Source organism: Cyprinus carpio, chromosome A14, assembly GCF_018340385.1.
Source record: "Cyprinus carpio isolate SPL01 chromosome A14, ASM1834038v1, whole genome shotgun sequence".
NCBI classification, from domain to species: domain Eukaryota; kingdom Metazoa; phylum Chordata; class Actinopteri; order Cypriniformes; family Cyprinidae; genus Cyprinus; species Cyprinus carpio.
Genome location: NC_056585.1, coordinates 16,091,531 through 16,114,485, shown reverse-complemented (window position 1 = coordinate 16,114,485; position 22,955 = coordinate 16,091,531). Strand labels below are relative to the sequence as shown.

The 22,955-nt window shown below is 33.7% G+C and overlaps 1 protein-coding gene across 1 annotated transcript in view; it reads right to left on the bottom strand.

The window, feature by feature from the left end:
- LOC122147438 (follistatin-related protein 5-like) overlaps nt 1-22,955 on the bottom strand; it is an 80,730-nt gene that overhangs the window by 42,917 nt on the left and 14,858 nt on the right. The window contains exons 3-4 of the mRNA XM_042770017.1: nt 6,467-6,663; nt 3,800-3,920 (exon numbers count right to left, since the gene is read on the bottom strand). Of these exons, the coding sequence (XP_042625951.1) occupies nt 3,800-3,920; nt 6,467-6,663 (318 nt within the window). The remainder of the gene's footprint in view (nt 1-3,799; nt 3,921-6,466; nt 6,664-22,955) is intronic.

Genomic DNA, 22,955 nt, shown 5'->3' with positions numbered 1-22,955 from the left:
TCAACCTCCATCAGGACTGAGATCTATACCCATGTGACCGAAGTACTCCACCAGACCTGGAGAGTTTGAACAACACAAGTCAATGCTGACAAGCTCTATTCACTCACACATCAGTAAACCCCTTCAGACCAGATTCAACCATACTAACTCCATCAGAGCGAAGAAACCATAGTGTCTAAACCATAGTGTACTTGCCCCCAACTCAGACCACCCAGATCAAGACCATGCAAGAATATGTCAGAGTTATCAAAGTGAATTAAAATTATGAAGTATTCATGCAATAAACTATTGTTGAAACCACAAACTATAAATCATGTTATTTACAGATTTCCAGCTGAAACTCTCTCATCACAATATCTTGCGACACAGACAAAGTCAGATCAAATGTGACAATGAATGATGGAGGAACATTGCTGCTTGAATTTTGACTTGTGCCCTGTTCACAAATACAGCGATTTTATCACTGGAGGTCAGCAGGTCACTGTATTATTGACTCCTTTTTGTAATACATTATTGATGGGCTGTATTATTGGCCATAGTGTTTTTTTTAATATTTGATTGACTGGCTTAAAAGACATTATTATTGCATATATATATATATATATATATATATATATATATATATATATATATAATATATATATATATATATATATATATCTATATATATATATATATATATAATTTATTTATTTTTTTTGCTGAAGGGAAAGTGTTTATGTATGAATTACAATGCATAATAAAATAAATAATATCATGAACAAGATTAATGAGTTTTATTCAATGCACGAATCAAACTCGCTGAGAATTATTTGCATCATTTTGTATTATATTGCTGCATGTGGGCCAAGACAAATTACACAGAATGGTGAAATTGCTCACAGTAACATTAACCTCTCTATCTTGCCTACACTTGACTACAGCATGTCACAGGAGACAGTTCACTGCCTTTAAGCCTATCAAAAGTTGCCACATTTTATCAATGCTCATTTGCATAAAGGTACACTTTTCTCAGCTCAGCGTTTTTTTGGACATGCCGACATTAAATTGATTTGATTTGATGCTGCAAATCGCTATCAGTGTGAACCCCCCTAAACAGGATCAATGAGTATAGAAGTGGACTGAGAAAACTTACTGACAGGATCAGGTGAATCTGAGAAGCTTATATCTGTGGGTAAATTGCACACTGAATGTCGAACTGACTAAACAAATGCACATATTCAAACACACTTTGTGGCAGGTATCTAAAGCACAAGCTCACAGCATGAACCCTAGTGCTGTTGGTACAACAAACATGTGCTGTTTATAAAGTAGCATTTTTCAAACTTTTCAAGAAAACATTTGTTCAAAGTGTCAGGAGCTGAATAGAGATGGTGTGAAGGGATTCTCTGAAGGAGTCTGACAAAATGTCTTGTTATCTTTTTATCTTTAGTTTAAAAGGAAAGTGAAATTAGCAATAGTAGCAATCCCGCCTCCAAAAAACCCCCTCAGATAGATCAAAGGAAACGGCACAGACCAAAACTACAATTCCAATTCCAAAACAAAACATTCCACCCTTAAAAAAGTTGCCTTTTGCTCAAAAAACCAGTGTGCAACAGTGGCATTCTTGCAAAAAGGCTTCCTTTGCAAGTGTATCATTGTTTTTTTGTTTTTTTTATTCCTTCCCGAACCACATGTTAAAATTGTCAGCCTTTGTTGAATGTCAGCGCAAACTGAGTCAAATTGAAATGTCAGAGGAAGATGAGACTAAAAAGGAAAACGAGACAGAGCAGATGTGCTGAACGTCAGTGTAAAAGGTTGGAATACACTGCTATTTTCCTCATTTAGCCTGCAAGCTTTACTTTTACTCAGAATCTTTCAAAATGTGTCCTTTCTTGTGACATAAGGGATGTCTTAGCCTTCCATAGGGAGTATTTAATTTATAAGCAAAAACTCAAGGATTTTATCTATATTGGGAGCATTAATTTATTCTCTCTTGGGATAGAAATTTGACAAAATGTTTCTACAAAGAGCCTAGAAATAGAATCTAGGAGCAAAAGCCCTAAATAAGAAAAGAAGGCCTTTGGCCTACATGTTGTTCTTTTAAACTTTCTACTCATCAAATAAAATTAAATAACTGTTTTCAATATGGATAATAATAAATGTTTCTGGAGCAACAAATCAGCACATTAAAATGATTTCTGTAGGAACATGTGACACTCAAGACTGGAGTAATGGTTGTTTTGTCAACAGACAAAATCAAAATAGTTTTTTTTTTTTTTAAGTTATTTTAAATTGTAATACTGTTTCACAATATTACTGTTTTAACTGTATTTTTAAATTTAATGATTGCAGACTTGGGGAGCATAAAACATCTTTAAAAACATTAACATTAAAACATTAAATAAAGTATGCATACATATAACAAGACCAGTGGGCTGTTTCAGTTCAGTGAGGTCAGTCATGTCCACCTCTTCAACATAAAACATATTTCACTGGCTTAAACACTATAGGCAGTCCATTGAGTCTGGGCATTCATCTACAGTACTTTAGCAATATACAGTAACTTAGTTTCCAGGCTGAAGTCTGTTTCATGTTTTTTAAGAGACTATCAAAATAACTGAATACTGGACGTCTACTAAAACATCTACTATAAAATAATGGTTTGCAAAAACCAACAACAACAACAACAAAAAAACAACAACAAAAATCAACAACAACAACAACAAACATTATTTTAAGAATACAGACTTTGGAATGGTCAATGATGAAAGATATTTTTGCACCCAGAAGATATAATTACAGCATCTTGATAACTAGACTATGCTAACCGGCCAAATCTTGACCCACTGGTGGCACTATGCCACTACTCAATAATTAAATATAATGAGAGAAAAATACTGGGTGCTACAAAATAATATAAACACAAGAAACAGAAAACACATCTTTCCTACTGTTAAGTCCTCTGTAGTTGAATGCAACAACAAACATGCATTACAGCTCAGTTTGATTGTGAACAACTGAAGGAATAGTTCATCCAAAAATGAAAATTAGCTGTTTATTTACTCACCCTCAGGCCAATTAGCAGATGGACCATTGTTTTGTTACATAAGACCCCAATATATCATCGGGAGATGCTGTTATTAATATTGTGTTTCTTGTACCTGTTTCTTTTGACTCTCATGGAACCCAAGTTATGGAACCCATTGACGTGCATTTTATAAATCAAAAGGAGCATAGATTCAGCTATAAAAAATCTCAATAAAAATCCACAAAAGCAAAAAAAAAATAATAATAATAATAATAATAATAATAAAAATTCACATATCTAGGATGGCATGAGGGTGAGGAAATTAACAGCAAATTTTCATTTTTGGGTGAACCATTCCTTTAAATCATTGACTAAAACAGTAGTTCTCAACTTACTCAATGAACTGCAAGTCGTTTCTTTCATCAAGTCAAATTGAAAGTAGTGCAATTAGATGCAAGTAGCGAACTAGAATCATTAAAGTCCCATTCCTAATCAAAAAGAGACTATTCTGCTTCCACTGGGAATGAACAAATATCCAAATTGCATAAAATAATGCACAATGAAATTAAAAAATGCTCACGACTGTAACCAAAACTGAAATTGTGCTCAGAGTTTCTTCAATTAAATACTGCAATTATCCATTGTGCTATTAACAAATGACACCAAAAAATAAGTGCCACAGTTACTAAAGGTGCATCCAGCCCTAATTGAGCTAATTATACTGCTGAAAGTTTCTCCCAGCTTTAACTCCCAGTCTTAAACATAATTTTTTCAAAAACCAACACTCACCAAAAGCTGTGTAGAACTCCTCTCTGGTAAGGTGTTCGTCATCGTTTACATCATTATATTTGAACAGATCGAACAGAGTGCATTCTGATGTGGTCCTGCTCAGACCTTCCTGCTTGACGACCTGCATGACAACAAAATTAAAGATCATTAAATTCAAAGCAGAACCTACTGTAGGATGCTTTAACAAAGCAAATGTGTTTGGTGTGCTGAATGTAGCTTATGGTAATACTGATAAATGTTGATGTTCGAATTTAAGGGCATGTTTGTTTACACAATTTTGATGCCGTCTTGGGTCTCCACATGACGTCTGATTTAAAATCTCCATTCTGAAGCAGAAACACTACTCTAGTGTACCATTCTGAATAATTAAAGATGTGATTCCTATCTGCATCAGGCATTGTGAATCCTGTCAGCTGGCAAACATCCAGAACTGAGCAAGATTTTATAACAGCCTTATGTTGGAAAACATGAGGGATTACTGTAAAACATTCTATCATACATTCATCCATGCCAGAAATATTTGATGGTAATTACAGTTAGTGAAAGAAAGCCAAAGGGTTTGTTTATGATGCATGTTAGGGGTTAGATTCACTGTGGTTTACAGTTGAGATTTTGAAAATGCCTTTATCATATGCATATGAACAATCATAATTAACTTATGAAATAAATGATATATCCACATAAAACAGATGTGATCTTAGGACCATCTCCTTAAAGCTTTTTTATAGCCAGTGCTAAGGTTGACCCGAACTAACCTATATTATTACTAAAACCAAACCTGTGTGTTCAGATTCAATCCTGTCCTTTTATTATCTTTTGCAAATGCTAATCCTCTTATAGAGACTTGATACCAGCTCGGAAACTGACAGGCAACCTTCACTTTGACCTCTTTAGCTATGCAGTTTTGATTTACTATTTATTTATAAGACAAAACAAGCAAGCAAGCAAGCAAGAAAGCAAACTTTCAAATGCTGAAATTTTCAATGTACCAGTCTGATCTGCATGCTGCATGCTACAGGGGATGTCAAAATAGTTTTTTATAATGAATGACTCTACACAACCAATCCACCGTGCTAAATGAAAATCTCAGCTTTAGGCACATACTTAATTTTTACACTTCTAACACATCATTGGCTGGGAAAAGTGAAGTTTGAGCATCATTTGTTTGAAGTTTGATATTTTGCATCTAATACAGTGATGCACACATTTTAAAGTGTGTCTTAAGCATACAAATCGAGTCCTCAATTAATGTCTTATGAAGTAAAAAGCTGTGTGTTTCTAAGAAACAAATGTAACAGTTTTAATTTTAAATAATTGCTTTTGTCTAAAATGTGAGTCATTAAAAATAAAATGTCTTGATGATGATTTGCTTCTTACAAACACTGCTTTTCACTTCTCAAGACGTTAATTGGTGGACTGGAGTTGTGTAGATTACTTGTGGATTATTGTGATGTTTTTATCAGCTGTTTGAACTCTCATTCTGATGGCACCCATTCACTGGTGAGCAAGTGATATAGGCTGCATCTTGGATGGCCTGAAGGAGAGTAAAATGTCAGCACATTTTTCATTTTTAGGTGAATTACTACTTTTAAAGCCATTTAGCTTTAAGCAGTTTCCAGCATGGTACAAAATGTATAAAATATGTTATTTGAATGTAAATACATTATTAAACTAATGATATGACATAAAAAGCACTCATTCAATAAGTCAGAAAGGCTTCATGGACTGTCCCTTCACTTTCTGCATAAAGATCATTTCAGGAGTACCAGAAGACATACTTGAGCAGAATACTAATGGAGTTTAATTGCTTTATTAGGACAGAATGCTTTGAATTTGCTGAAAGGCATTTCACTATATGTTCCCATTTCTCTACCACTTTTTCAACCCGTTTTAGCTTCATGTCAAAAGGCCAAGCTTTTGTATTCAGGGCCAGTCAAAATTTTGTCTTCGATCTGACTTGCATGAAAAGAGATCTATTCTTCTTATGCTGAGAATGAAAACATATGCAAATGACATTAAAATATTGCACAATAAAATTGAAATGGCTCACGCCTGTAACTGAGAGTGAAAGTGCGCTCAGAGTATTCTCTTTGGAGAAATATGAATAAATTCATATTTTGCTGTGCACCATATCTCTATGGACAGGTGTAATCTTTCTGCTGCAGGACAAGATAAATCACAGCTGACCTGGGATCAGTCTATGAGTGAAATTTTAAAAAAGAGACATGCTTGCTTGCTCATTTACGGTTTTCAAATGAATGCAATAAAACATGAGTTAAAGTGTTCCCCAGCCATTCTCATTATATATCAGATTCAAGCATCAGATATTGTATTACTGTAAACAAAACAAGATGCATTTGGACAATGACTATGACTGGACTTCGAAATGTCTTTTTTTTTTTTTTTAATCAAAATGTTAAAGGGACAGTCCACCCACAAATTAAAATTCTGTCATCATCACTATTTACTCATTCCAAACCAGTGGTTTATTTCTTTTGTAAAACCGAAGATATTTTGAAGTATTACTTTGAAAATGGTTATTAAGGTAAAATCAACATAGCAGAGGTGTGTTAAGAAGGTCAAGAAACGACACCTAATTTCAACGTCGATTAAACGGGTGAAAGATAAGAAAGATATTGACTTTGCAACAGTCTTGTTCGGTCTTACCTGTGAGAGCTCACTGCTGTCAACTCTTCCATTACCATCTGCGTCAAAGCGCTTGAACATCATGTCCACCAGATGTTTCCTAGTTGCCATATCGTTCTCGTGGCTGCCATGGTTACCCGGGGTCAAGTACCTCTGAGCATGCAAGTCCAACATCTTGGTCTTCAATTTTTTATAATCTCCCAGATGACAGTTATCATCTGCAAAGTGTTGGAGAGAAAAGCTGGTCAGATCAGTGTATATGGAGACGAATTCGTTGTTCTGCAGCATTACTAATTCATCTATAGTGTTACAATATGAAGCCCATTTCAAAAATAGTTGTGTAAGAAATCTAACAGGTTTGGTATATAAATAATTGCTGGCAATTTGCAGATTTTGTGGATCTCACAAGAAGATTCAAAAGAAATAAATGCTTTAGTTTTACTGTATCAGACTATTAGTGATTGTTAAAGAAAATAAACACACACACACACACACACACACACACACACACACACACACACACACACACACACACACACACACACACACACACACACACACACACACACACACACATATTATACTATATTTATTTTATCTAAAGAAAATATAGTTTCAATGATGACTGAAACCAGGTTATAAATAAATAATACAAGTATTCAATAAAATTACTATGTTTAGAAATATTTTTTTTTTTTTTTTTTTTTTATCTGCACGACTGTGATTACCTGTGGTCGAACAACAGTTTTATTAATATTAAAATAAAACAAAACAAATGGCCATCATAAATTTTTATACAACAGTTCAATATATATGAAGTTAATATTACTGAAAGTAACTTACATAAAATTGACACAATATTGCTATTAGTTCCAAACAAAGCCTCAGCAGAACAGTTGCATGTCTTCAAACAACACACAGTTGGGTAATTTCTTTCTGAATGATTCAGCGTTTGAACGAATGATTCAGTGAATCACTTATAACAGTCAAGCGTTTCATTCCTGAATGAATCAGCATTTTAAACAAATCTTTTCAACGAATGATTCACTTATGAAGACAGTAACTTGCCGTCACTCACTGATGTAATTATGCGATGCTACAGTATGTTTAATTTTAGATGACTTTCCTTAATATCAAAAGAACAAAACACATACATTAATGACAGAAAATTTCATGATAAAAACTCTTATTTTATTGGACAATCATTACAGCGATCAAAAAATGACAAAAAACTACAATGCTGCCGTGACAGTGCTAATGGGCTGCAAACATGGCAGAGGAGGACAGACTCTGTACATTACTCTAGCAATCATGTCAGAGAAAGCGCTGGAAAGGTGTTAGGGACGGACTTGAAACAGTTGCTGGAAACAATGGCTGGGAAGGCTTGTCAAAAAGCTTTCGACAATATTTGAGATGTTTTCGTCATTATATGTAGCTCAGGCGGTGCAGTATGGCTTTTTGTGAGAATTCCGATGTTGTTTCTGGAGCATAAGAGTTGTATAATGAAAGGCAGAATCAGAAATGAAAGGTAGAGAGGGAGAAAGAAGGAGGTTGAGGAAAAGCAGCTGGTTTTAAAGACTGTCAGGCTAGATTCACTGACAGATGTCAAGTCAGTCACAGCTCATCTCCACATGACTGCACCACTAACTGCAATGTGTGTGTGATATACTGAGATATATGAATATATATATATATATATATATATATATATATAATATATGTATATATATATATATATATATATATATATATATATATATAAATATCTATATATATATATATATATATATATATATATATATATATATATATATATATATATATATATATATATATATATATGTGTGTGTGTGTGTGTCTGAGCCTGCTGTGTGTATGTGTGCTGATCAGCTATAGCGTGCCACACATCACAAAATGGCCTCTACTTTGACAAGCCACCATGGCAGGAAAGCTTCCTTCCTTAGAAATGGCAGAATGAATAAAAGATTAATGGCTGCCTACCGTCTACCTTGCCCAGAGGAGATGAAGGTCAGTGTCGTCAAACCTGTGTGTGTGTACGTTTGCACACATGGCACATTAGCATTCATTTTTTGGCATGGTGGCAAATGAAGAACTGCATGTCTTCTATCATATTCCAGAACTGCAGATGTGTGACTTAGGGAATATTCATAGTGCATTATCCACCTGTGATTTGACAGCTGTACAGTTCCCAACAATGTTGCAACCGTGCAGAAGAAAAACTGTAAAATGTGTGGAAAGCTGGAGATTCCCTGAATCAGAGCTACATTAATGAGCTGCATTTCAACAGGAGCCCATCTGCCTGTGCATTGATTTTCAGTGTGGACTGAAACTGTCTTGTATGTAGAAAATCTTGTATGTAGAAATACGCACCAAAGATTAATTTGCAGTACAGAGATATTATAGTAACACAACAGGGAGTTGGAAAAATAATGACTTGAAAATGAAAAAAATGAAAATGAAACCCACAGAGCCCATGCAATACTTTTTTTTTTTTGGTCTTTTGTTTACTTGAGAACACTTAGTTATCTTGACTTAAAAGTTTTCTTGAAAAAAGATAACTTTTGTTGTGTTAAAGTTTAAATATTTGCATCTTCAGAGCTAAAAGTCAAACAGTTCAAACAACAAAATTTCCAAAATAACTATAGTCAGTATGTTTGGATTTGTGTATGTATATGAAATTTATGGATAAAAATAAACAAACAAACAACAACAAAAAACAAAAAAATGAAAAACAGTAAGCCAATAATTATTTCATGTTATGGCCGAAAACCAGTAAATGGCTGATATTTAAATTTTATACTACATTACCTAAATAAATAATATAAAAACTTATAACAACAACAACAATAACAATAATTATAATAATTATAATAACAACAACAGTAATAATATTAATAAAATTGTTTATTTTAAATGTTACAAGTGAATCTAGGCCTCACGGCTTTTAAATGTACAGTATCGAAATTAATGTTCATTTTGAAATTTCCTAAAGATTATATTCAACAGTGTTATGAAAGTATTTGTGTTTTTTAAGATTAACTTTAGGTGAGAATTAGATGATGGCAAAAGTAATCTAAATGTAAAAAATTGAGGAAATAAACATACACAATTAATATTTACAAATATTAATTAAAAACAAACAAACAAAACAACAAAACAAAACAAAACAGCCATCTAACATAGCTGATAACCGACAGGGTAGTGATCCAGTGCATCCCTAGTAATTTTTTTTTTCTTTTTTGGAAATGCATTGGAATATATATATATATATATATATATATATATATATATATATATATATATATATATATATATATATATATATATATATATATATATATATATAATATATATTAAAAAGTCTATATATATATATTAAAAATCTCTCCAAGATGGCTCCTACAATCACTAGTAATTAATTAAATTGCATTAAGATTTATTTATATAACACACAGCATAAATAGTTTCAAAACGAACAATAGTCTAATGGAGTATCAAAACTAGTGTCTATTTTTGCATACATGTTAATTGTTCTGACCGGCAGTTGCATTTGTGAACGTGGGCCACTGGAAAAACACAAGTGCTGTCATCATGACATTCAACATGTTTTCAGTCCTCTGTGCATGAGAATGTGCCTCTTTTTATGATATATGTTACATTATGCTCCATTTGTCAGTATATAGGGTGTTTAACCAGATGGCAGTCGAAACGCCTGCCTGACAGAAATAGGTTTTACTTTATTGCTTAAATTAGAAAGAACATTGTTTCCAAGTGATCTGTCTATGCATTCTCCAAATTTCCCTTACAGAAAAGCGCATTTCCAAAGTTCTAAAATGACCTCCCCGTCTTTATTTGCTCAACCTTCATCCCTCAGAAAGTTTCTTATGGGTGAGGGCTATTAAATATATATTTTGCCTTTAATGTACAACACAGCTGAGACCTCTAGTGCTATAGAAGGTTACTGATAGAGGATCCATCATGCAACTATTTCTCATCTTCTCACCCAGAGTCAGTCTTTTCTGTGTTCCTGCATAAATGAAAGTATGACGGTATAGCTCACATAGGACATGTGCAGTTGATGGTCGTGAAACGTGGCGCGGCAGCTAAAAGCGTGCCACGGCTGGTTGCCCATCCTGATGGGAATTCTGGTCATCATTTTACTTTGCAAAAGTCAGGAGCTGTGACAAACAAGTTTGTGATGGGCAATTCTAGACACGCAGGCAAATTAAAGTGTTAGGCTGTGTCTAACAGACTGTGGCTAGCTGCTGTTAATTAGAACCGGTGGAATCATTTAAAGGATTGAGAGCTAAGAAAAGAGGTCACAGCAATGTACATGAACCTAAATATAGTCATGGACAGTGTATGACAGTATTAGCTTAGACAGTTTAGAATATACATGATCTTTTATTTAAAATCAATATTAATTAATCTAATATATATATATATATATATATATTATATATATATATATATATATATATATAGATATATATATATATAAGTATAATTTATATATATTATATATATATATATATATATATACAATATATATATATATATTGTAAGTTTAATTAGTTTTTTTTTTACATTCTCTCTCCCTCTAAAATGCACTGCAAGTTTAATTAGTTTTATTTGTACTTTTTTCCATTTTAATTTTAGTTAAAGTTTTTTTTTTAAAGTTTGTTAATATAATAACTCTGGTTCTGTAAGACTTTAAAAACTAATTAAACTTTTATTCAGCAAGGATGCATTAAATTGGTCAAAAGTGACAGTAAAGATATTTATAACGTTACAAAAGATTTCTTTTTCAACTGAATTTCTGCGATCCTTATGTATCACAGTAACATTGAGCAGCACAACTGTTTTCAGCATTAATAATAAAAAGAAATGTTTGAGCACCAAATCAGAATATTAGAATGACTTTTTAAACAAGCTTGGTCAAGCCTATATTTAAATATAGTCTTGATATTTCTATATAAAAAAAAAAAAAAAAAAAAAAAAAAAAAAAATTCTATATCCTGTTTACTATCTCATTTTAAATTCAGAACTTTCAGAATATAAAAAGTATTCTAAATTTAGTTTTGAATGGCACACAACCCTTCACTTCTTAAAACTGTTCAGAATATCCGTATTCTTTGACAAGCATTACACAAATGCAGCGTTAAGCACAAAGACATTTATTACAAGCCATAAAACCATTCTCAAGTGGCCTGCGTGATTTACTTTGAAGTAAAACTTGACACGTCCAGGCAGCCCAGAGGAATGACACAGAGGAAAAGCAGATTGATCTTTCCCTGTTTGAAATGGGTTTAGACGGCCACCTGCGTTCATATCTGCATGTTTGATCCACTGCATGTGACACATGGGACCCTGATTCACTTGGAAAACCACACTGGTAAATCTAGTAAGATCAGATGAAATTCAGTCCTGTCCAAAGGTGGGTTTAGAATGGCTGCATTAATAAAAACAGCTTGAGGGACAGCTAATTAACATTAATGACCCCATTTGATCATTTAGATAATTACGAGGGAATAATAACCTCATTAAGAAATAATAACAAAACGGGCATGGTGGTATTGATGCTGTAAGTTATTATTTTGGGTGAATATCACAGATAAAATACCATTGCTCAGCTGAGATTGCATAACAACACCATTAATGTTACGTGCTTCTTGACCTTGTCTGTCTAGCTTGATTTAAAAGGACCCCAAATTGAAAATTCTTTCATCATTTACTCACCCGCATGTAATTTAAAAACTTGCATTCTTCTGTGGAACACACACACACACACACACACACACACACACACACACACACACACACACACACACACACACACACACACACACACACACACACACACACACAAAAGAGATTTCAAAAGTTTCAACTGTATTTGTTCATACATTGAATGCAAACGAAGTCCAAAACAACATTGGATCCCGCTGACTTTCACTGTATGGACAAAACAACATTATGACATATTTCATAATAAAAGTTTCACAGAACAAAGGTTTGGAATAGCTTGAGGTTGAGTAATTCTTTTTGGATGAACTATCCCTTTTAAAACTAACTGACCAGTATTCTTTCTTGAGTGTAACTAGATGATCTCTCACACTCATTTCTGTAAGAAACAGGCCTTTTTATTTGTAAAATAGTTGAGCTAATAATAATAATGATACAATATTAAATATTTTTTATTTCTTTTCATAAAATACACCTCAAATTGTGCTTATGTTTTTTTTTCTTGGTCCGTATTGTGATTATTCAGCAAAGCTGAAATAGGCTATATACTGTATATCATTTAAAATAAGACATGATATGAAGATTTTCTTTGCTAGTGCTACAGTATGCAGAGAGTGTGATGAAAATGAAAGCAAAGCAAGTTTTCTGTATTGCAAGTAGGTGCTGATTTTATGTGATATTTTTATGCTGATTTTAACTTTTAACGACGCCAGATGTTTCTCTTTGCAAAATATTGTAAAGCATATGGATATAACAAAACACATCTAAAAAAAACAAAACAAAAACAAACAAACAACAACAACAACAACAACAAAAATAATAATATATATTTTTTTAAATCTGCCTTTAGGATCGTGACAACTTTAATGAATCTATATTAACCCTAAAGCCAGCTGGAAATTGTCTTTACACTCCATTCCTCCAATTCTTTTGGTCTGTTTATTTTTCTGTACATTTTGTGCATCACTACTGGTAAACCTGAGATATTTTTTATATGGCTCTGCTGTATTGATGTTGTGTGAGCAGCCCAGATCTGTACAACAGCTGTAGATCAGGGTCTCTGTGTGCCAACCCTGTTGAAAAAAACAGCATATGCTGGTTAAGTATGTTTTGAAGCATAGTAACTGATTTGAGCTGGTTTAAGCTGGTCCTGAACTGGTTATAAGCTGGATCTAGTTGCTCAGGACCACCATATAACCAGCCCAGGACCAGCTTAAACAGCTCATGACCAACTAAGGACCAGCTTAAACCAGCTCAAACCAGCTATTATGCTTCAAAAACATACCTAACCAGCATATGCAGTTTTTTTTTTTTTAACAGGAAACTCCCCTCTGTATTTTCAAAGTACATCGCTCTACATGCTTTATACATCAAACACACACACACATGGCTTCTGTCTCTGCTTCAGTCTGAGGTCACTGACTCCACTCTTTAAGGGCACAGGGCCAGTGCCATTGCTGTCAAGTTCTGGTGCTGCAGAAATGGACGTGTAAACGCAGTGGGCTGTGAAGTCTGCTCTCTTGCTGCGCCTGACCACCTAACATCATACTGGAGAATTTCACAGCCAGTGCATTCAATAACAATCTACCTGCCACTGGATATCCATATGAGTTGTTGCAATGACAAATTTACAACTCGCTGGAAGGCTATTATTCAGGCTCTCTCAGTGTGATGTGAGAGTGGAAAACTTTGCATTTGCCTAGTTGCTTTGTGCTTTTTCCTGTTGTCCCCCCTCCCTCTCTCGTCTTCATTGTTTTTGTCTCTCTTTGTGTCTCAGTAGTGCTGCTTTATTCTACATAAAGTAAGTCATCTTCTCCAGCTGTCTACCTCCTGTTTCACCTTTAATTTGATTTCCATACTCTCTTTTCTCCTGTCACAGGTTCTTTCTATTCTCTTCTCTTACCCCTGTCCCTTTATCTCTGATTTCTCACTTTCGCAGACGCTGGTTCACCTTCGAGGAGCTCATTACCTGCCGGTAGACGCGGATGTGGCTTCTCTTCAGGCTGGAGGTGACAGTGACATTAAACAGCTCAGGGTCATATTATTACTCTTCTAAAACTGCAACAGAACAACCTCTCTCTCCTTCTCTCTTTGTCTGTCTTTGAGCTGTAAGGAATATAAAAATTTATTTATTTTTTTGCCAATATTCTGATTTTGTAAAGTATCAAGTAAGCTGTTAAAAAATATGACTATTTTGACAAATATTGTGACTGAAATTTTAAAAGCAATATGATAAACATTTAACATAACTATGACAAATCACATTGAAACAGCAGCTTTTTACGCTCAGTGGGGTGTGAAATGATGCATTTAAATATACTTGAAATATATTAAAATTAAATATTTAAATATTATTTATATATTTATATATTTTATCTATTAATAAATGAAAATATTTTTTATATTAATAAACAACATATATAACATATAACAATACACACAAGCAAATTTAACTTAAAGTTATATTTGAATTTATATTAATAAAATGTATACTTATTTGATCAAATCAGTGAGCTCCTGAATGAATCTACTGAATGAAAAATTCAATGACTCACTCATAAACACTTGATTTGTTCCTGAATAACCCAGTATTTTTGAATGAATCAGCTGAGTGAATGATTCAAATGATTCACTCATAGATGACATTCACTTGCTGACACCTACTGGCATACCGTAATTGTAAAATTTGTTGAAATAGTAGCTGAAAGAATCTCCAATTAAAAAAAAATAAAATAAAATAAAAAATAAAAAAACAGACTGGCAGTCTGTTTGAAAAACACACTTGGAACACTGCTCGTGCATGTGATTTCTATAAAAACTTTATCAAAATTATTTGTAATGGTGCAAATGTGGAAATAAAGTGAATCAGAGTGTACAACAGAATTTGAACTCATAGCACCTTGAATGCATAGGAGTTTGTTTGGGATGTTCAACACCATATTTACAAAAAATGTACGAAAATGGAGCTTCACTTCAAAGCATGCAATGTATGCAGGCTATTTATTTATTAAAGCACAGCTGTTCACAGTTAATAATAACAAAAGGCCACATCACAATATCAATTTTAATTTGATTGCACAGACTCAAGTACTGTATACTCCAGTCAGTTTAAGGAAGGTCGGTGGAAGCGAAAATCAGAGTTTAAGAGCTGAAGGTTCCATACACACTCAGAGGAACTGACTTTGACAGACATAACGAGTGAGAGGCTGACAAGGCCATCTCGTCAGGAAGAACAATATTCGGCCACCCTGAGGGTCAGTGACAGAAAGAGACTAGATATGAGAGGAGGACAGAGAGATTTCTGAAGGCTATGTCACTCTCTTCTTCTGTGTGGGGCTGTTTTTATGCACTGGTATCAGATGAATTTGACTGAGCTGTTGTTGTGGTCAAGAGTTATTGCTGATGACGAATGCTGACACTGAAGACTAGGGAACAGCAGGTATTAAAAGAGACATATTACCTGATAACATCAGTAGAAGAAAGGATAAACAAGACAAAGAAGGACCATCTGTTGTATTCAGAATGCATTTGTGACAGAAGGAGGAATAAAACATCTTCCTGATCTTTTAGGTTTAGCCAGTGAAAAAAGAAAAAAAGAAAAAAAAAATCATTACGAATAATCAGGGTAACAAACCAACTGCCTTTTATAGTAGAAAACACACATGTAGGAAAAAAAATGATATTGTAAATGCTGGTGTTTAGGTGTAAATTAATCACACTTTGATAATAATTAACACTACTCTCTCTTAATTTCAAATGGTCTTACTAGGATTGAGCAAAATTCAGATTTCATATATATGAATGTATATATACCCACATACAGTCATAATGTTTTTCCATGTTGCAAATAAAACAAAGATTTGCTATGATACTAAATTACTATTTCAGTCTTTATGCTTCAAATGTTTCATGTTTAATTAAATTGGTTACTGTACTTCCCATTCTTTGTAATTACTTGTCAAGTTTACTAGCAATTTCTTAATGAAAAAAAAGTAAATCACACACCATTTTTTATCATTATAAATACTAAACTTGTCTTGTAACCTAACTTTCTAGTTAAACATTACATTCATACATTTATTTATTTATGAATTTCTTTAATTTCATTTTTATTCTTCCAATTCTACTTTTACTTTCTGCATTGTGTTTATTACTTTAATTCTAATTCATTACATTTGAATTTAACACCCATTCTCAATTTAATTTTGAATGGCACACAACTAGTTCCTGGTGTGGACATTATTTAGGCATAGAGTAGCCTATACACATACAGTATACATACATATTAGTATATAAAAGTATCTAAATATTACTGTAACTCACACACACTCAACATATTATCCATGAGTGCAATCAATACCTCTACCAGACCCAAGGTCAGACAAATCAATATTTACTGTAGATACTGACCCAAAACACATGCAACCACACCCAGACATGTGCCTCATTACTGGCCCTCTGCATGAGAAAATGTACACAAATATGCTAAAGAAATCAGCAGTTCTCAAGCTTTCAAAAAAAAAAAAAAAAAAAAAAACATGTTTATGTCCCTAAAAGATGCTATTCAAAATTTCAAAGGTTGCATGTTGCTCTTGTTTTGCCTTCAAAACTCAAGCTGACCTAAAAAGGCACTATGTATCTCATTCATAGCATTCATGACAATCACAGGACAGCCTATTCATTTAATGTTTGTCCAAAAATGGGCTTAGCCCACTGTGGCATTGGGTCTGTGTGTAATCAGACTGTTGGTGATAAACGAAGTAATCTGTGGTATTGGCAACCCGCTCACTCATGCTTTCTTTTTGTGTTGGCTGGTTGGAGAGGACTGTCAGTCAAACTGATGGGGCTGTCCAGCAGACACTCTTCACAGCAGCCTTATGGGAGAACTGCAACAAACATACTGGGTTTTAATCAAAACACCAGCCACTTTGCCTTTTGTAATGTATTAAATTGACAATCAGGGGCTATTTACAATATGCCTAACAACAGTCTTACGTGAAACGTGAAAAATGGCTAATAACTGGGTTGATCTGAGACCCAGTTCATTCAAAAGTTTGGGGTGGGTAAGATTGTTGAACATTTTTGAAAGTCTCTTAGCTCACCAAGACTGCACTTATTTTATCAAAACTATAGAGAAAAAATAGGAATATAATTATTACAATTTACATCTGTTTTCTGCTGTAATATATTTTAAAATGTAATTCATTCCTGTGATGGCAAATGTGAGTTGTCATCATTACCCCAGTCTTCAGTGTCACATGATCCTTCAGAAATCAACCCAATATGCTGATTTGGCACTCAAGAAACATTTCTTATCATTATGTTGAAAACAGTTGTGCTGTATATGTAAAGCTACAGTACACTCAATATGTCCATGGTGCAGTCCATGGTGAACTTTCTGAAAAATAATAACCCATATGGCATGAGTAATGAACATGTGACCATTAATGCGCTCCGAAGGGCTACATAAAAACATGAAATAGCCGTGACAATCAAAGGGGAGCAGAAGTGTTTTATCTCGGAGGATCAAAATAACTATGTCACGTGTCAAAGTACTTGATATCACCTCACAAACATTAAAGGCTCTACAGTATTTTCATGCTGGCTGTGCAGACATTTGATATTCAGTTACCCATGATGCACCAAACGCTGTTTCTTTGATGGATAAAAGAAGGGAGTGAAACACTGAACGGCTGCCATTACAGAGTGAAGGTGGAGGCCATGATATAATAAGAAAGGCAAACAGTCACCAGAAGATCTTCCACAGTCTTCCTTACCATGGCATTTTTGTTATCACAGAAAACTTAATGCTGAGTGACTTGACTGATAAAATAAAAAATAAAAACTACAATCCCTTGCCCTTTCAAAAGAGTGTGAAAGTTTTATCCAATCTGAGCTCCTCCACTATACAGTACTGTGGGCGGAAAGTGTGTGATTCTACAGATGGGAAGGATAACAGAAAGGTACATTTTGCTCCCCTGCCTATACATATACATTCTCTCCTTGAATGAATGCCTTCAAGCACTGAACATAGTGCTGGAGTCAGGGGAATGAACACATGACCTCTATCAGACTGTGCAGAGATGCACAAAAGACCCTATGCTCTGTGGCTTCAAAGGGAAACAAAAACAATAATAATATCAACAAATTAAAATAAATAAATTAAAATGAATAAATGAATGAATGCACACCATGATGTTGAATTTACATGAATAGCATTAATTATATGTATGCTAATATATTCATTAAATTCAATGCATCCTGCTTGCTACCTTAAATCACATTCTGAAATGTAATTAGTTAAAATATAATTAATGTAATGAATTGAAGCATTAATTATATGTATGCTAATACATTCAGTTTCTTTCTTAAATTTCAAACTCACCCTGCTGCTACCTTTAATTAAATTCTGAAATGTAAATAGACTTTAACATGCATATGTAGTCTGCATAATGCATAACCCCTTTGCATTTATAGGTTTAGCACAGAGATCATTTAAAATCAAAGGTGAGACTACTATAGAATAAAAGATGTCTTGTCAATGTCAACATGTCAAGCTGACAACAATCCCCCTCAAACATCTCCAGAGGTTTTAGCGTCTGACAGTAGCTGGTAGCACCCAAACTGTTCATCTTTCGCACTGATGAGCTAGCCGGTCTGTTACCACATTCTAACTAGACGAGAGCGATTGTCCTCCCCTAGCTTATTTCGCTGCTTCGCTTAGATTGATGACAGCAGCCGTCGGGTTCTAGACGAAAAGATCCATGAGACAATTCCGAACCTCAATTCCCCATATGACAGCACTTCAACAGAAAATGGGCCATTGACTTTTTTTCTTTTTTCTTTAAGGAGTCCAATTCAACCAAACATCACTATGGCTAAATGCATAGAATTCATCTTCATTCCAGAGCAATAAGAGAGGTAAGATGTCCCATCCATCTACCCGTAGACAAAAGTATGTCCTTAAACGAAATAATATCATATTCCTTGGGCAGCTAACCAAAATTAGGAGATCTAAATTGGGACAGAGCTTCTCCATCAAGACAATGAGTCAATTATCTTGAATGTTATGTCTCCACTAACTATGCCATCCATCTTCTTTCCACTCTTAATAAATAAATCACTAAAAAAGGTAAATGGCCCAAGAAGTTTCCCTCATTTCCTACGTTTCATCATAAGAGGAACATCAAGGTTTCCAGGCTCTCTCTGGTCTAAAAGTGGCTACTACACCTGCCTTTATAATTAAAAAGGAAGAGTGAGGACTTTGAAGCCTTTCAGAATCAGATGCGAGGAGAGCACTTCAAAAAGCAGATGACATTCAGTGTTATCATTAATCATTTCAGCTGATGATGGGATTTACAATTCCAGGAAATCCTGTTGAGATGGATGGAAACTTTTTTAAGGTAAAACTATCAATTGCAACACTGAACACTTTCCTTTCTCAAGAGCTGATTTACTCTCTTGTATTCAACTAAAATGCTTATAGAGTAAATAAACATCTCCATTGAGCTGCACCAAACAAACCATCAATCTTTCTGTGTCTGCATTCATGATTTTAAATATAAACAAAATAGAAGTAATGTAAGACGGTCTATGACATCTATGACAAAGATAAAGAAAAGGAAGAATATATAATTTGATTTTATATAATTTTTAGATTTTTTTTTAGATATATATAAATATAGGCATAATTGTAATTTTACACTACTATAAAAAATTAGGGGTTGGTAAGAAAACTGTCAATTGGACCAACATCCCTGCAGCGCCAAAAACATGATTTCCTCATCAAGATGCACCGAGCAAACCATGAAACCGTGTGCTTTAGTGTCTGCGTTTAAGATTTTAGAGTCTTAATAAGGTTCTTGTGTCTCATTTTTGGTGCAGATGTGATTGTGATGATGCTGCTCTAATCCTGCGCACGCAGAATGCGGATGATCAGATAATTCCGTGGGGGTGGGTTGAAACGTTTAATCACGCCCCCTGGAGCTTCTCTACAGCTTCACCACAATTATAGAGCAATTCAAATCTGAGCAAAGCTTACAGTGCATTTCAGACATATTAAGGCAATTTTTTTCTTCCATTTTTTTTTTTTTTTATAAATCTTGTTTGTTGAAAACAGTTTCTGTATACCATAAAATAAACAGTTGTGTCATAGTGGTCTAGATGTATTAGCATCATAAATCAGGCTGTAACAGTCTGCCTCTGTGTAACAGTTTTTATAGCATAGAATTCTTGTTTTCTGGAGGATGTCAGTTTTTTTGACAGTAGACATCAGTTTAGAATTCATATATCTGTACTGACAAAAGTTCTGTTTACTTAAAGTTGGAAGTTGTAAGTTTGAGATGTGGGCTGATACAACATGAACCACATTTGAACCCAAAACTGTTGTACACGCACCGTCTGCAGATACAAATATTGGGACTGTTCGTGGACAGTGAGCACTGACGTCCATGGATTGTCCTGGTGATGAAAATTACATCACATGGACAGTGCATGGACCATCACAGAACATGGATGGCCTGGAGTATACTTTGAACTGAACATATCATTAATTTATTAATCCACAAAATAATAAAATAATAATTCTTTTTTTTTTTTTCAGTCAGTAAGACAAAGTTTCACCATATTATTTGCAGTTATTTTTTTCCACGTAACACAAAATAATAATTTTGAAGAATTTTCACACAGCTGTTTATTGCGACTACATCTATCAAGCTCCAAAAATAACATGCAAAATAAATAAATAAATAAATAAATAAACATAGTCTATATAACTTATAACTTAGAGACTATATAACAATATTATGTCTTCTGATGTCATGTATATTTGATATATGAAATAAAATATTATTTAAATAAAATAAATATAAAACATTTAAATATTATTTATATATCATATATTCATTTTTAAATAATTAGAATTAACATTTATATTTGATAAATCATATATACTATTTTTTAAATGATTGCACTGTTACAACCGTGAGTTGAAAAGCTCCTTGAAAACTCGCCCTGTGTGTTGAGCTGAAAAAATAACAGCATACAGGTTATGATGAGAACATAATTTTTCTTTTTCTGGTTCATTATTACTTTTATCATTGATGTGCCTACAATCCAAAAGTGCTTCTATAACCATGAGGAATCTCAAAACAGACAAAATGCATGAGAAAAAAAAAGAGACTAACAATCATGTCACATGAAAGAAAACCTGTTGAGTTTGTTGTATAAAATGTCTTGGATGTGTAATTTTTCTGTAATGACCTAAGAGAGGGGCAACAGTGCGTCAACTTCACACATCTTATGAATAAGTATGGCATAATAGATAGATAAAACAAACAAACAAACAAACAAACAAACAAACAAAAAACATTATTATGGAAAATGAATGAAGGTGTCTGTTTTTGAAGTTGCTGGGAACATATCAGGGAACAGGGACTGTTTCTTGACTTGGGCACTCATATAATTAGTGCAAACTCACTACAGTAAATCAAGTTTCCCTCTCTGTTTCTTATGGATTCTTAAACTTTTTTTTTTTTTTTTTTTTTATTCTCAGTTTATCCCTTTTAACCATGTCTAAGCATACAACAGGTAGTGCGGTTCCTAATAGGCTCATTAGCAGTCCAGGCAGCAGTAGGAGGGGACGGCCCGGGCGGGTCTCTCTCAGAGAGGACACCACAGCTGTCTCTACAGGGAGAGCACTTTAATTAGATGTCACACGGCAGAGGAGATGCACACTCTTTCAGTACTCTGAGGAACAGGACTTGGCTGACACACTAAAGAAATGACATGTCTGGTCATGGGCAACAAGCCATTTGGGGTGTTTCATGTGTGAATTCAACTATTTTAATTTTGTGATCCTGTAACTTGGTAAACTGGTTTCATTTTGGAAGACATAATATAAAAAAGGGTGTCAATGATAAAGAAATAGGAAATTTTTTTATTATGTTTTAATGAACATCTTTCTAGATCATATTTCCAAATAAATAAATAAATAAAACAATTAAATTAAATGTATTTGAAAAAAAAAAATCATTTCAAATCAAGTCATTATTTTTTTTTTTATGTTTTTGAAATAATTATATTGGCTCACCAATTCTGCATTAACATTTTCCATTTTAAAATATTTTGAAAAGTAATTTATTCTTGTGATGCAAAGCTGAATTTTCAGCAGTCATTACTCCAGTCTTCAGTGTGTCACATGATCATTCAGAAATCATTCTAATATGCTGATTTGGTGCTCAAGAAACATTATTATTATCAGTATTGACAATGGTTGTGCTACTTAATTTTTTTTGATAAATAAAAAGCATTTATTTAAAATATAAATCTTTTGTAACATTATAAATGTTTTAAGTGTCATTTTTTATCAATTTAATTCATCATCACTGAAAAAAGTATAAAAAAAGTTCTGGCTCCAACATTTTGAACAACAGTGTATATCTATAGACACTCACACATTGATCCTGAGGTTCTTTTTCCCACTTCTTTCACAACTAAACCATAACATTTGAGATAACGCACATTTTGTGTCAGTCAGTCCTTTTAATTGTCAGCAACATCCAAAACGGCAGAAGGAAAACACAAGACATGTGAAAGGCTGGCTGATGGCTGAATGGAGGTACATCAGACAGACCACAAGCTTCATTAACTCTTCATTCTCATGAAAGAAATTGAAGTAATGGGGAGAAAAGAATGAGATGAACATATCATCTTCAAAACAACCCAAACTTACACAGTGTGTGGA